Source organism: Rissa tridactyla, chromosome 6 (genome assembly GCF_028500815.1).
Source record: "Rissa tridactyla isolate bRisTri1 chromosome 6, bRisTri1.patW.cur.20221130, whole genome shotgun sequence".
NCBI lineage: Eukaryota > Metazoa > Chordata > Aves > Charadriiformes > Laridae > Rissa > Rissa tridactyla.
The window spans coordinates 41,150,477-41,166,763 of record NC_071471.1 but is presented as its reverse complement, the minus strand read 5'-3'; the positions used below and the strand labels follow the sequence as shown (position 1 = coordinate 41,166,763).

General features: G+C 35.1%; 1 protein-coding gene across 6 annotated transcripts in view; it reads right to left on the bottom strand.

Annotated features, from left to right (window-relative positions):
- Positions 1–16,287, bottom strand: part of CCSER2 (coiled-coil serine rich protein 2) — a 76,732-nt gene that overhangs the window by 21,815 nt on the left and 38,630 nt on the right. For all 6 annotated transcript variants that reach the window (XM_054205667.1, XM_054205668.1, XM_054205670.1 and 3 more), the window contains 5 exons: positions 13,652–13,814; positions 12,809–13,004; positions 4,197–4,280; positions 2,261–2,347; positions 412–510 (listed from right to left, as the gene is read on the bottom strand). In XM_054205667.1, the coding sequence (XP_054061642.1) occupies positions 412–510; positions 2,261–2,347; positions 4,197–4,280; positions 12,809–13,004; positions 13,652–13,814 (629 nt within the window). The remainder of the gene's footprint in view (positions 1–411; positions 511–2,260; positions 2,348–4,196; positions 4,281–12,808; positions 13,005–13,651; positions 13,815–16,287) is intronic.

Sequence of the window (16,287 nt, the reverse complement as noted above, 5' to 3'; positions counted from 1 at the left end):
AACTTTTGTTTTTACACTTATGGACTGAAACTTAGAATACACTGTTGCTTTTCTCAACAAATGTGAGAACACCAACAATGAAACTTCAACCAGGAAAAAAAAAAAAACAAACCACAGATACCTATGATTAGATATACAGCTTGTACTGCTTGTAACTTAAATAGTGCAAAGGGTGATTATTTTAAGAAGAGACATCTAAAATTTAATTACTTATTTTAAAAGAAATGTTTATAATAAATGTTTAAATAAAAGGGTTGCAAAAGACATAAGGAATGCACAGCAGGAAGGATACCACTCTCACATACAGCACAATGTCTTAAACAAGACCAACTTGTGTGACAGCAAAAGTAATAGAACTGGGGAATGAAATGCAGAAAGTTATAACCAAGAAGGACTGGCACTTTTACTCACAGAACTCCTCCTCCAGGAGGTTTGCGTAAATTTATCAGCATAAGCACACGTTGCCCCTGTAGGTTTCTGACTGTCCTTCTGGCAGTTACATCTAGTGGCCTTAATCACCCCCAAAAAGAAAAAGAAAGGAGGATTTGTTAGAAAATAATTAAGCCTCTTGAAAAGCACAGTCAAGGCCCTGTGTTCAAATATCATGCATTACTTGACAGTAGAGAATCATAGAATCGTCTAGGTTGAAAGGGACCTTTAAGATCAAGTCCAACCATTAATCGTAACACTGCAAAACCACCACTAAACCATGTCCTTAAGCAGCATATCTACCCATCTTTTAATACCTCCAGGGATGGTGATTCAACCCCTTCCCTGGGCACAACACAATTAAACTGTAGAAATTAGTATTTACAGTGCTGCACAACCATCTCTTTTCCCAAAGTATATTTAGAAATAACCTATAATAAATGTTAACTTTTGGAAACATTTTTCAATTTACTTAAATTTCTGAAGAAACACATTCTTTAAGTCACCTTTCAATAATAAAAAAATATAAGTTTTACTCGTCTTTATGGCAGAGCTCCTTAGCTGCAACAAAGTTTTCAGTTACTACAGAAATTAGGTATATGACCTAGCAGGGAAGGAGAGAGTTCCTTAAAGAAATCTTTGAAGGCTGATGGCAAGAGTGAAAAAAAATCACTTATTGCAAACTACTGATAGACAAGACAATTTGTTTTGGTATGCTGTGATGTGCAATCTTCTTGTTTAAGAAGCAGAGCAGAAAACCAAATCTTAACCTCTCATTTTTGTTTTAGAGGGAACGATCACACGCTAGACAGGGAGAAGATGGAGACCACACATCAGTTTCAGTATGTATTCAGTTCAGTATGAGCATATGTACAAATGCACATGCTAAACATTTCATTAGAGATTATAGTCACACAAGACTGATATCAGTCAGTGACTATATATCATCCGGCCATGATAAATACAGTGTGCCCCTCTTGGCATGTCATCTATCCTACCTTTAAGATCCTGCTGTGGCTTGAAAACGTGGGGCTATTTTACAGTGTTACAACAGGTGAATTCACCAGAACGGAATGCAGAGATATGCATGGCAAAAGCTAAAGTTAACTTAAAACAAGAACAAAAGCAAAAACGCATATGTAACTTTTGCCTGAGGACTTCTGTGTCCACTTGAACCTGATTTATGATGAAAGTGCCCCCACAACTTTCATGCCTTTGGCCAATTTAATCTTACTATTCAATATGCTTTGTTTTGTTTGGGTTTTTTTTAATGAATCTATTTTGAATACTACCTTGCTCAGCTTTAAATTCCACGGTGGAATTCTTTATTAAACTAATGGACAGTAGGGGAAAGGAAAGGGAGAAAAAAAACCAACAAAAAAGCTTCAAAGCAGAATGACAAGCCCAAAACTTCTTAATTTTTGAAATACTTTAAGCATAAAATGCCTTATCTTTGCTCACTGTTATTTCTGAACAGCTTCTAGAATTATGTTCAAAGTGTTTATTTTGGAAATGAAAGACATTTAACAATTGTATAAACATCCTTGCTTAGTGCTACACAGAAATCATGACTGGCCTACAGAATTAAAGATCCCAGGTGTAGAGCCGCAAACAAAGTAGAAGATGTAGAATCAGTCTAACTGAACCTTTACAGACCCATGAGTCAGGTGGGTCTAAATGAACCCAAATCTACCTTTGTTATAAAGGAAGTGTAGGAAAAAAAAAAATCAGACATCTAGCCCTCTTAAAGCCTTCATAAGAATTACCCATTGAAGTTAACACTCTACAGTGCACGCTTGGGATTTTGTTAAACGTTCAGCGTTATACTTACAAGTTGATGCTCTAATTTGTTGATTGTTTCATCCTTTTTCTTCAGTTCATCTTTAAGCTGTCTGATCTCATTCAGCAGATCATCCATCTGCAACAGAAAACCTCTTATTGCCCACTGTTCTATAAGGGCTACATAAACCTAAATCAACACCTCTATACAGGACAGATTACATCAGATGTTCATGGAGGACTGGCGGTAGCAGACGCTTTCCTCCTCTTATTCGCATGGTGAGATGGGCTGCAAGCATGCAACCTAAAGCGTAAGGATGCTTGACTAGAAGTCTAAGAAACAGAGTTGGGCTGACCCACTAAATTTTCAGGGTCGGTCAGTCAGTCAACTGTATTTTTGATGTAGTAATTCATCTGTTGTACAAGCAACTGATATCATGCAGATAAACATCCTTAGCCGTCAAATACTACCTATATTCCTCTTTAACCTTTAAGCTTCACTGTTTCTTGTTGTTGGATAAGTGAACTGCTATTTAAAAAATCATTAACACAAAATCATAGAAACAAGAAAAAAGACATTTAGAAACATAAGCATAACTATGTTTACTGAATGCGAACAGCACAACTGATTTGAATACATCCTACTAAAAACTGAAGACTTAAAATAATTATGCAAAGTTCAGAGACTAAAAAAAAAAATTGGTAAATGTGCAAGAGTTTTTTTTTTAAAATAACTTTTCATCACAAGATAGTTTTAATGTATTTTATAACTGTGCCATTATAGCTAGGCCATAAATCAAGGGGCATACTTCCATTTAGTAGTGCACATCTACTACTCCAGTTTCACTGAAGGTGTTATTACTTACTGCTTTAGGACAACAGCCAGACTGATTTGTGCAATTTTTCAAACCATATACCAGTATCAATTAAAGAAGTGACAATTCAGTGTCAGTTAAACCTAGCACTTTTTTGTTACAAAGTTAAAGCAATACTTTTCCCTCTACGAATTAAGACTAAGATTCTAAGATTTTGAGGGAGATGACTGTAGGACAAGCACAACAAATACATCAGACAACAATGAAAGAGAAAAGAAGGCATAAATGTTAACAATGTAGATACCAGGGTTGATAAAGGATTATGCATATGGATCTACAGCTTTGGCAAACCTTTTAAACCCTGAAACCAAGATTTGGACAGACAACCTTCAAAGAGGAATAAGATTTTAAGTGTTCTTCCCTTTCAAGAAGTATAATCTCATTTTATCTTCAGCAAGTATGGTTCCCCTCCCGTAAGTGCAGGAATAGAGAACTTTCTATACTGGTTTTACAGTAAGAGCCTCGAGCAATGTTATAAAACCTTATCACCATAGAAAGCACATTACAAGTCTGATCAGAAAGGATGATCCTTTTTGGAATATCCATTGTGATTGCTTCTTCCTTTAGTACCCATTCTAAAACAATAAACACATCTTTGACTTTGTGGGGTTCATGTTGTTTTTAAGTTACATCTGCAATACCTACATTATCTCAGGGAAAGCTTACTTTAGATGAAAGATATTTTAAACTGAAGTCAACAATAGTATAATGAAACAGAGCAAGTAATTCAATAAATATGGTATGATTACACTTCAAAGCAAAAATTGCCTTTTCAAATTCTAACACTTATCAAGCAGGCAGAAAGTTCTGAAAGAAGTTACTCTACTGCTGTTAATTCCCCCATGACTGCTACAAATGCCTAAAGGCAAAGTTATTTTAATTATTTAAACAGTGCTAGCATTTGTAAGTGTGTATTTTAAAAGGTCAAATAAACCCTTCCATTTTAACAAAACTGAAAAGACAAAGTACATAAATATTTGCTAGGTTTGCATTTAAATAGATGAAAGAAGCAAGAAACACTACTTCACAGTGACACAAAGTTTTTGGTTTGTGTTTTTTAAACACAAACAGGTTTATATCTCTTATTCTGTAGAGTAAATCAGTGTCATTTACCTTAAAAGTTGACTCAGGTTCTTGTGGTTCTGGACTTGACGGAACCGAGAGAGGGATGTCTTGGAGCGACACATTTTCATCATTCTATCAGAGAACAAAAACAAGAACAAAAGCTCAAATTACTTGCTGAAACAATTCCCTTGTAGACTTGCTTTCAAGGATGGAGTCACACCACCTCTCTGCCAAACCTGTTACAACATCTGACCTCTCTCACTGGGAATTTTCTTCCCACCCCCGCCCCCAATAGGAAAGCCTCCCTTCCTGCAGCATGTGTACAGTGCCCAGGTAAGGGTCATCAACAGCCTCCCCCTCCTCACAAAGCTGTAGGAACAGCTACAGCTATGTCAGAGTGTGTGGATTTTGTGCAAAGATCTGGTAAAAATTGGCCACTGTGTTCAAATGTGTTACATCAGGAAACTTTTAAAAATCACAGAGCTTTTAACTACAGACAGTTATATTTAATTTCCATCACCTAGATGTAATTTTATATCTTGCAGGTTTTGGTATTGTTTTGGTGGGGGTTTTTGGTTTGGGGTTTGGTTTTTCATGTTTTTCTTTGTGGTTTTTTGTTGTTGTTGGGGTTTGTTTGGGTTTTTTTTAACCATTTCTTGGTGGTTTTTTTTTTTTTAAGTGACTATTACTTGTGAGAGCAGTCGAATTTCAAGACTTCTCACTCCTTAACAGAGCAAGTATTTCGGCTTACACTGTCCAACAGGCAGTTGTATTCAATTCACAAGTAGCTGCTTGTCCCTTCTGGGCTCATCGCCAGCAAGTGCCAGGCTGATGAAGCAGCAGTTTACACTTTATGTTATGACCAAGTTTTAATACAGTGTTTTGAAATCTTTTTGCACAATAATATAATAAAGAAACAAACGGTATTTAATCTACAACATTTCTAAAATGCTAGAGGAAATGAGCAGCAATGAACAGACTTCAACATTTGTTATTTTAAACAACTACACAATCAAATACATGCTTTCACAAGACATGGCACATCAGACGGTCACAGTTATAATTATGAAGGAGTAATCATGGGAATGGAAAAACAGAAAACAAGACGAACTACTTCAAGCAAAGCATCTTGCACAGCTTTTAAAAGCTCTATCACTGATACCTCTGGTATGCCTTTTACTTCCATTAAAATGCATATAAGTGAAGCAATAAAACATTCTACAACAGCAGACTATGACCTAATTGCAAAGAAAGTTAATATGTCACATATTCTCTGGCAATCTAAATCAAGTACTCCAGCCATATGCCATACCTAATTAATATTCACTAGCAAAGCAAGAACTAAGTTCATTTGCATCAATTCCCTTACCACCGTCTTAATTATCTTAATACATATAATGAACACAGTGCAACCCGGTGGGGGGGGGGTAAGTTCTGAAAGTATCAGTGGGAACTCAAGCGTCCCAATTTACACAAATGCTAGGATTCATCTATTAAACTTTTTTTTTTTTGCTTTTTCTTGCTCATCATGTTGCTAAAATGAGACGGGGGAAAAAAAGAAAAATCAGCAAAATAAGGCTATCCACGTACAAAAAAAACCCCAAAAGAGATTAAAATTAGGAAAAAGACAATAGAATTAGCAAAACAAATGGTACTTATTATATCCACATGCTATTTTTGTTAGCCAAAAAGTTGATGTTACAGTATCATCAAATTCCACAAACTTGGAAAGAACATATAATTTTAACCTTTAGGTAAAATTACAATAAGCTTTATAAAGCTTATCATCACATTGCAACAGGCAATATAAAAAAACTGCTAGCTCTTGGTTTTTACCTGACTAAAATTTCTACAATAGTAGAAAACATTATTTATTATAATATAATCATGTCTTTGGAGCAGTTGGACTAGACTCATTTGTGCCAAATGTAAAAGATGCTTACAAAAAACAGTAAGTCAGGATCATTTGTTAGCCATATCAAACACAAATGCATCGAAAATAAAGTTCTACTTGGAAACACAAGCAGCAATAAAACATTTTACTAATTGCCTTTGCAGAACATTGCTTTGGAAAAATAGCAGTATTAGAAGGAAAAAATAATTACAAATATTATCAACTATTTCCTAAATTTAACAACTCAACAAACAACTCAAATCTAATACACTCTGGCAAGCCTGGTGCATTATTTCAAACATTATTGTCAGTTTAGGCGTGAAAATAACCTGCAGTATGTAAACTGACAGAGGACTAATGTTGCAGATATTCACATTTAACTAGTTATGTAGGGACAGTCTTCAGTTATAGGTTCATTATTTTAACCAAATTCCTATATGATTATTTTAACCAAATTCCTATATATAGATATATATATATTTGCATGCAATGTTTAATCAAGAACACGCTAAGAAACAGTCAAGTACTATGGCAGCGACTGATCATTTCACAGTCCTTTTCCTGTTGCTATGAGTATCAGCCATCCCTTTGAATTGCTACCTGCCTACAGTGATTTTCAACTCAGGCACATTTACTGGAAATTTTTTGGTCGACTTAAGAGCATACACTTCAGGTTTTGGCCTGTTTTGGGTAGTCCCTATATAATAAACTGAGGTAATTCACATGCCTCAAAATATTTTTTTTGTAGCAGCTTGTAAAATTACAGCAAACCTGGAGTCAAAAGCCAATACAAAATACCCCAGCAAGACTTAGAAAATCACTGTAAGTTTACCAATAACTACATAAAGAGAACAGATGGTTGTGGTGGAAGAGAAAAAAAAAAAAAAAACAAAAAACACACAAACTCTTTTAGAATACTCAAAGACTAAAACATAGCTCTGAAAAAAACCTTAACAAAACTTTTTGAGGACAAACCACATCTCTAGCAACATTTTAGTACTTATCAGCATAGTGCCTGTACAACAAATCCAGAAGATTAAAGCTTGACAGCCAGGACTATCAAAGTAGCCCCTCATGCTAAATATTATTTCAGATTCATATTTCTTTTCAAAGTGTATGTGCTGAGAAACTTAATACCACCTTAAGGCTCTTAAAAGCTAATTTACTACAGACCCACTGATTTTATTGTTTTAAGATGAACTCAGTGAGAGTTACAGATACAGTTCTGAAATGTACATGTAGCTAAAATACATAACAATCCTTTCTTCCCTAAGTGTTAACACCGTCATGCACCTTACATCTCTGGACAATTAGTTTTCTACACATCAAACGTTTTTACATACTCACTCCCAAATGTTACAGCCTAACTGAAGCACTTACTTATATTCTCGAGTCTGCATCTGTCATTTTTAATCCAACTCAAGAATATGAGCTAAAGGTTATGGGAATAACCCTTCACCCCGGCTGTCACAGGTACACCACAATTCACCCCAATACAAACAGCCACAAATTGAAACCTGTATTCTTGAGTGGCTGTACTTAATATGCTCTCATGCCAACGTTTTACAAGGGTGAAATATTTATTATAAATGACACACAAATCCCTGTGCTTGCTTTACCTTACAAATTCCTAAAGGACTGACTTATTGCTTTCGGTAAACAGAATATTAAACATTCATTTTCATTTAGTAACAGATGATTATTTATGAAGAAGTGTATCAAATACAAGTATTTAGTTAAGAAAGGCCTAATAAAAAACCTTCCCACCTTTCTAACCCACTGTGCTGATTATACACAGCAGCAGTTCACCAACTATAGACTGTTGGGCTTTGAACTCTGCAGTATTTCTGCTGATAAACAGTTCAGCAGCTCAATAACGCGACATTGGCTTGTATTTGCTCCTATCCTCTCAGCAGAAAAAATACAACCAAAAGAAAAGTCAAGCTCTCTGACTAAATACACAATGGTAGTCCCTGGAACATATTTCAATTTTATAAACATGCACCTTCTATAAAGCATATAGTCAGGGTAACTGTTCTCACTGTCTGTCCTTTCCATCTTGCCTTTTCCTTTCCTTTCTTTGAGTGGTATTACTTGCAGACTTTATTTTACATGTGTTTTTAGCTAAAGGAAAATGTAGAACTTCTAGAAATATAGAAGAGACGAGATTAAGGGTATTCTCTCTCAGAAGAAAGCTCACATATTTCCTCAGAGAAAGATACAAAGCTCAAGCTTAAAGACAATAGTTGGTTTCATTATACTAACATATTTTAAATTCTTCTGTCACAAAAATCAAGCCATTAGAAGCAAATGCATTTTCAGCAATTATCTTGTGGTTCCCTAACAGCATATGCTGCCTTTTAACATGCAGGGTTTTAAAAGAATATACTACTAATAGCATACTAATAATTTCATCTTGAGAATTCTTCCAACATTCCAGCATCTACAGTTCATTAAGAAGTTGAAAAATGCTAAACAAACATTTCTAAAGTTTATCAAGGGTTATTAAAGCTTTATTGAGGTCTAGCCTTTGATTCACAATTCCAAGTTTCTTTGGTACAAATTACTCATTTAAATAGTCTCCTTTGCTAACAGCATGTTTATAAAGATGCAAATGAAAATTCACTAAGTGTCCATCAGGTAGAGGGTGCTATTTACCTGCTGACTACTTCGCATTTTGAGTGTAGTTTCATTCAAATATCACTACAAATGAGTGTAATATAGTTTCCACTGCCCACCCTCCCAGACTGTTAAAGTGACAGTTCAACAGCTAATCAACTGTTTAAACTTTAAATTTGCCAATTTTATTTTGCTATTGTTTGTTGATTTCTTTGGTTCTGTTTCTTTCAAGCACAGTTAAGTACTGGGGTGAAGTATATGTGGCTAAAAAAAGTGCAATTTATACAACTTAATCCATGACAGAAAGAAACCTTTGTATTTCATTAAATCTGTTTATTCCTTGTCTTCAGGCTTCTTATAACAAAGATAAATCTCTCTTACAGATCTCACCAGGTACAAAATGAAAAGAACACAATGAATATGTACTTCAAAGGTACACAAGGGACTTAATCTAAAGCCTCAGCAAAAATATATCGGTGCATTTAACAATGTTGCACTACAGACTTCATTTTTTCATTCATACAAATGGGATAGTCATATCTGATAAGTTACAACGCAGATTTGTGCTTGAAAAATAGAATTTCTTTTCCATTCATTAAAAATGTTTCTTTTCGATTTACCTTTCATAAAACCTGCCTTCCCCAGAAATAAGGGCTTCAAAGTTCTTACAGTTCTGTGAACCGCTTCAAGTTTCAGTCTTCCTTAAAACATCAGTAAGTGCTTATCTGAGATAAGACAGGGTGGTTTCAAACCATTGCTGCCAGTCTTGAAAGGAGGTTACTACAGAGGATGGTCAATCCCTGCCTAGATCAAAGGCTCCAGGGCATCAGAAATAGTACAGTTCTAATTTAAATATGGATGTTCTAACACATTAGCTCTGTAGCCTCGACCTAGAGCAGCTAGACAAATGTCTAGCTCAGCTGGGGAGAGATACAGCCTAAAAACTAGAAAGGTCTTAAAACATTCATTTTCTACAATATAATTCAACAGATAACTGAGAAAAACAGGTAGATGTTGACTAAGGTAATACTTGAAGGAAACTAGATGGTTCTCTGCTTTAAAACTGTTGGTCAGATGCATACATATAAATATAAACTATAAAACTCAGTTATTAAGCTGAGTTGCTTATGATCAATGTTTGAAGTCCCTTCCCTCAGCCCAGCATTGCTTCAGAACTTGTTATAGTTTGGGATATCAAATGATAACATACACAACCAGGGATGAAACATTGAGCTTAAGAGCCGTACTTTGATGTGCAGTCTCTGAAAATTTCTGAAATTCCTTGATTTTTAAGAAATTGAGGAGGAGGAGGAGGAAGAAATTTTTTTAAGATCAGAAGAAAACTTAATTACTATTAAGCATGCAAATGAAGTACTTAGTCAATGTTTAAGAGCCATTAACATTTAAGTGTCAATTATTACTAGAGTTAGACTTCCAAAGCATTTTCTTCTTACACTACAAAGTTAGTGCTCCAGTTAAGCATTAACTGAGAACATTCACCAGTAGTTCAACATCTTCCTGTAAATGATTACAACTGCATCTAGTGCAAGAAGAACGTACATTTTTCACTCCATATAAGCTAGTATAACATCACTGCAAAATCAGAGTATGTTATACTTACTACAGTGAAAATTTTTAAAAACCCTGCATGAGATGGAAATCTCTTCCTGATGTCGCTGTCTGAAGACACACCAACATGGCGGTATGTGAGGAAGAAGCAGACGGCGTGTGTACTGCCGGTGTTGTTAGCCTGGGCACATGGAGTTCAGAAAAGGCTAGACTACTCAAATAACTACTTTTTCCCCCCTCCCCAAGCAGAACTGGGAACACAACACCAAACCCATTACTAGCAGCATAGCTGCAACAGCATATTCGAGATAATTTATATACGGTTACATGAGCTACAGTCACAGCAATGAATCCAGTACAGCACATTAAGTCTCCATAGGAATCTGCTAGGTATACACTCATCACATGCTATGTTCTACAGTAAGCCACACTACAGTTGATTAGATAATTGTATAAAATTGAATTTAATTACTACATCTTACTATAACTGTTCCTGTGAGACCTCATGCATAAGACCTGACCAAAGCTCTATTTCTACCTATCCAAACTAAATAATATTGCTAAAAATTATAACTGGAACAAGGTAACACTCATACATTTAAAAGCATAATATAGGTGAAGCAAATAGATAAGAACTTCTGCTTCCTTTACTAAAGCTAGCGTTTGAAAGGAGCTGACTTTGTATCTTGCTTTTTTACATTTTGTAAGAAAAGGCCTGTCTCATGACCCAGACAGATCAAGCCCTAGTTCAGCGTTCAGACTGCTAAAGTTCATGTAATTGTTTTCAAAATTATATTTCTGTTCTTTACAATAAGTGAAAAAGAATTGCAATATATTTTTAGTCATTTCTGTTAGTATAAAGCTCAGTATTTTCAGGAAAAATTTCAACACTTAAAAATAAAGAAAAAATATTTCATACAAGTTTTACTCTAATTGTTTAGCAAATAAAGGTAGTAAAAGTCCGAAGATTTCCCCTCTGTAGCAGGTTAATTTACTTTAACATTACTATTCATATTGTTTCATTAAAAGGCTGGAATACACACAGGAGAGTTGAATAAACATTCAGAACTCCAGTGATGAGTTTTGGAAGCAGCAAGTCAAAACAAGGGGCAGTTAGGTCAGGAAAATATAGAGAAGCATGCCTGATAAAGTTTGAAGGGAATAATATTTGTTATTACAAAATTCACTATTACAGGGACAGGGAGAAGATGAAGCCTCTAGCAAGAGAATAGCAGCAAACTTTGAAGAACTTTCTTCTGTGAGTTGACGTTTTTTTGAAAACCTTAATCTGAGCTACTTGCGGCTAGGCTTGTGTTCGGTAACCTTTTAGAAAAGTCTGGCTATTATAAACTAGATCAAGATTTAAAAGACAATACACTGCAGGACCACACAGTTTGACTATAACATGCATGCCTTTACACAATGAACTACACATACACAGAGCACCTATCTAGTTGCTCAATTGTCCTTGTGTTAAAGGCATTGAAAGCTCTGGATAAAGAGTTCCCTGCTATCTCATGTACTAATTGCATGCTTGAGGCTGTTGGGAGGCAGAGTTTACGCACTCCACTACTCAGACATTGAGTTCTAAGAATGCACCTTCCCTCTCTGACACTACGTATTTTTGTTACAATTGTATTTCTGGTTTTGTCAGTGGAAAAACATCTCCAGTATTCTCAGTTACCACAGGAAGCAAATACTCGCATTTCTAAAAGGCACAGTCATACCCTTGCATTAGCCCCAAGGTTGATTTGCTTTTTGTTTTGCTGTGTTTTGTTTTAGTATCTTATTTTTAGGGCACAAACTTCTTTCCATTACATTATCCTGTTAGAAATGAGCAGCAGTAAATCTAGTATTAAAGAGATCATACAGATACTTTTCAGTGTTAATCTCTACACGCCTCCATAGAAAGTCTCATGGACTTTTGTCTTTACGGCAGCAAAGGAAGTTTTGTATGTGAAATGCCATACTTCTGCCAAGTCATCCAGCAGTTTACCAACTCCCACAGTTTGTCAAGTTCTGAGGTGAAATGAAAAAGCTCCTTAAAAGCTTTATGACAATTCAGTGATTTCATACACTAGAAAGGTTAAATTTGAGCACTTCCAACAGGGATGACCCAGTAGGATTTGCTAAGCTTCTTGTCAAAACACACAGAGAACATGAAAAGAATGAGGAAAACAAAGCCTTAAGAAAAAGCTATTAGCATTGACTCGCTGAATGCAAGTTTGATCAATGGGATCGATTTTTATTTTTTCTTTTTTACTCACATCTTTTTAAGATCTTATTAAATAAAAGCTTGTCTTCACATCCACTGTTTTGTGTTTTTTTTAATTTAGCATTATTTCCTCAGAGAAGCAGAATAACAGTATTTAATATTTTTTGCAGTCAGTAAAGTGCTAAAAAAAAAGTAGAAGTAATACTATTTTAAAGGGCAATAAAAAGTGCACACTTTCTTGAACGCTATAATTCAATGTATAAAGGAAATGACAATAACCTAATAAGGCCAAACAGAACATTAGCCCATCTAGGCTCATTCTCCAATATGCTTTACTGCTTTTGTTCCATTTAAACAGCTCACCTGGTGTAGTAATCTCTTCAGTTTCAACAACTGAGTTTTTACAGCTGTGCAGTCTTGGACCATATGCCGAAGGGTCATTTCATCAAGCATCACAGTATTGTCCGGTAAGCCCACCAGCTGTCTAGGAGCCTGGTAAAAATTTGGTGCTCCATAGCTTTCAAAGTGACCAATAGGAGATTCTAAGTAGTTTGATCCCCTAAAAAAAACCCAAACACAACCAAAAAAAACACAGTGAAGATAAGCTAGTGCTAGAGAGTATTTAGTAAGAAAAGAAGTATTGTGTAACATGGGCTATACTCACATACTGTGGCATACAGCAGAAAATAAATAAATCAGAAAATGTCAATACTTTTGCACTTAAATGCTGGGCTTTCCTTCCCTCTTGCATAAATCTCTCGCAGACTAACAACTACAGTACCCTAAAACCAGTTTGCTCATCAGGATTTCTATAAACTCTGTCATTCCAGCTAGCCTATAAGAACTATAGGATTACATTTAATTTAAAAACCAAAATAAGTAAAAAGCTGTCCAAACTTTCAAAATGCAAGTAATAAGACAGTGTAATATTTTTCCATGCAACACATACAGTTATTTAGCCAAGTGTTTATAATATCATATAAACACAAGTAAAAAAATATTTGTATTAAAAACCATGACAGAAACAAGTTTGAGAATAAATTATTTTAAATGTCAGTGGTGTACCCACTGAGACATTCTAATTATAGACATACAACTATTCTGAAAATGTCTTGTACTCGTTATCACTTGAGACCCTTTAATGCTGAAAGAGATTTCTCATCACAGTATTTTAATTGTTTGGGAGAAAAGAGACAAGTCCTTTACCTGTTCAAATCATTTTTACCATGGATATAGTGATCAGTATGGCCGAGATGATAGTGATCCTGTGTATTCCATCGTTGCTGGGGTGCTCTTTTCCAGAATCCTTCCTGATGTTGCCTAGCATTTCTGTCTTGTCTATCATAACGGCTCATATTTTCACATTCCTCTACAGAGAGCATAAAGTAAAAAAAAAAAAATTATGAAATTTGTTCATAAGACCTTGTAAATAAGATATTTACTATGTGCTGGTAACAGATGCAGAGTAAAATCTGTGGGGTTTTACTGATCTAAAAAAGTATGCATTATAGACCTGTCAAGCAGACCTCTATCATGATGTCACATTTTTACTAGAATATAAACTTGTTACAAAAGTAAGAGTAACCTGTAGCAGAAACTACAGAATTCAGCCTTAACATTATTTCTGGTTTAAGTAGGAAATCATTGGGAGAAGAAAAAGCTATGGGGAAGAAAAACTCAGAAGTAACATTTTCCTATCTTACTGACAGTATCTTCAGGCCTTTAAAAGAGTTCAAACACCACACAAACACAGAAGGACGACATTTTAGAAAAAGGCCAGTACTTCATTCCAAAACAGAACAGTTTCATTACTTACAATACATATATATCTCATCCTGTTCATCTTGTTTGTTCTTAAACTTGATAGACATTTAATCTTTATTTACCTGGACAGCAAGCATGATTTAAAACAAGCAAACAAAATAATCTCTTTAAAACGCTAACTTCTGCAAAGCAAAGCAGATTCCACAAACTTCTTAAGGGAACAAAAGCTATATTTGGCAGCAGCTTCTAAACCACTAGAAACAAAGCCAAAACAACTGCTATCTGTGCCGTCAGAGGAAAAAAAGAAAAAAAGTCATAAACTGCTATTCTGCCATCACACTTTCTCCTTCACTTACCCAAGGAGTTTTTTTCCTCACATTGTCAGTCCTTTGCTAGGAGAATATCTCTACACAAGAGAACATTGTTTTATTCGGCTGCCTACTCAGACTTAGTTGCGCATAAGACGCTCATAAACAGGCCTGCCTTCCTTCCTGCCCAGTTCCCAGCCTGCGTGTTGTTGGGAAGTGAGCCCAGTTTTACCCTGTGATTTAAAACTGCCATCCTCACTCCCTGCATACTTGTTGAGCTAGAACTCTTTCTATAAATAGCGTCCAAGCGGCATCCCAGACTCCAAAGTGAAACAAGGAGAGTTTCTGGAGACCTGGAAAGTCTTAAGAGGCTGACGTCAGTGAAGTTACACATAATTACGAAAAAAGTGTTGGCAAAAAGTGCTGTTAAATATTACAGCAAATACTCATACCTACACTTCAGTTTTTATCACCTAGTTCAACAACCAAAAAATTAGGTAAAAAAAAATAAACTTGTTGACCTAAAGTAACAGAAGATTTCTTTTCCTTTAGAAGCGTCCTTCTACAGCTCCTAACACATGAAAATTCAAGTGGGTCTATTCAAAATAAGCCCTCAATGAATTTATAAGTAATTTTATTATGATGATTTTCAGCTTTGGAAAATTGAGACACTGAGTAAAGACACACGGATATTAACAAACAAATTTTGCTTTTTCAGGTGGTCATGTTTACTTGAGAAAAAGCCTGGAGGTGGCTTTTGAATTCTTTTCAGATCCTCTTTGCTAAAAATTCAGTGGTTTCAAGGTAAGAAGTGATTAGAGCAGAGATACCCAGTTTATGCCACATTAATTTTATATTGAAGCCCAGCTTTTAAAAAATGCCAAAAATAATAGTAATTAGCCAATATTGATCTCAAGTAGTACGTTTGTCTTCCTGAATCAGCAGCTTACACAGCAGATTGTCAGTCTCACAAAACCTATTCCAGCTACACAAACATTATTGATACTTAGCTGTAGAAGTGGGAGTAGATTTAAGATTATTGTATCAATGCAATTAAGAAAGCAGGGAATTAAAAACTGTATTTGTGTCTGGATTAAATGGCAAACATTAACTTTTTACAATTTTGTGGCAAACATTCATCTTTAAAATGCATGTATTTTTAACAGTTTTTAAATTAAGATTTTGAAATGGAATTACTGATGCAGATGCAGTGCATGTTTTATAAAACATATATGTTTTATAAACAAGGAACTTTATGAGAAATTGATATACCCTTTAAAGTTGTTTCTTAGTTTTTCCCAACAGAATTAGAATTACCCTTATTGAAAGGATGTCCTCTAGGCTTGGACTGTTATCCATTCTGGAAAATTAAAAAGAGTAAAAAATAAAAACTGTACACCTATTTGGGCTGAAAGGTTGAATACTAGCACTATTGTGAATAAGTACCTTTCACAAAAATACTTTGGAAAACTTATTCTGAGATTTGAAAGATTAAGTACTGCACTTCATATGTGCACACTGTTAAAACATGATGTGCCACCACTGTGGTAGATGGAACATTATCTATGTATTTATTGTTATTTGGCTTCATATCTAACATACATGCAGGAGTCTTTACCCAAAGAATTCAAAGGTACTCTCAAAAAACTGATTTTCCCCAAACTTTAGCAGGCAGCCAAACAGTACACAAAACAAGGAAAGCCTTTTTTCTTTCAGTGCCTGTTTGTACAGCGTAGGGCATTACAAAGGTCCACATTCAATGTTTCTGTT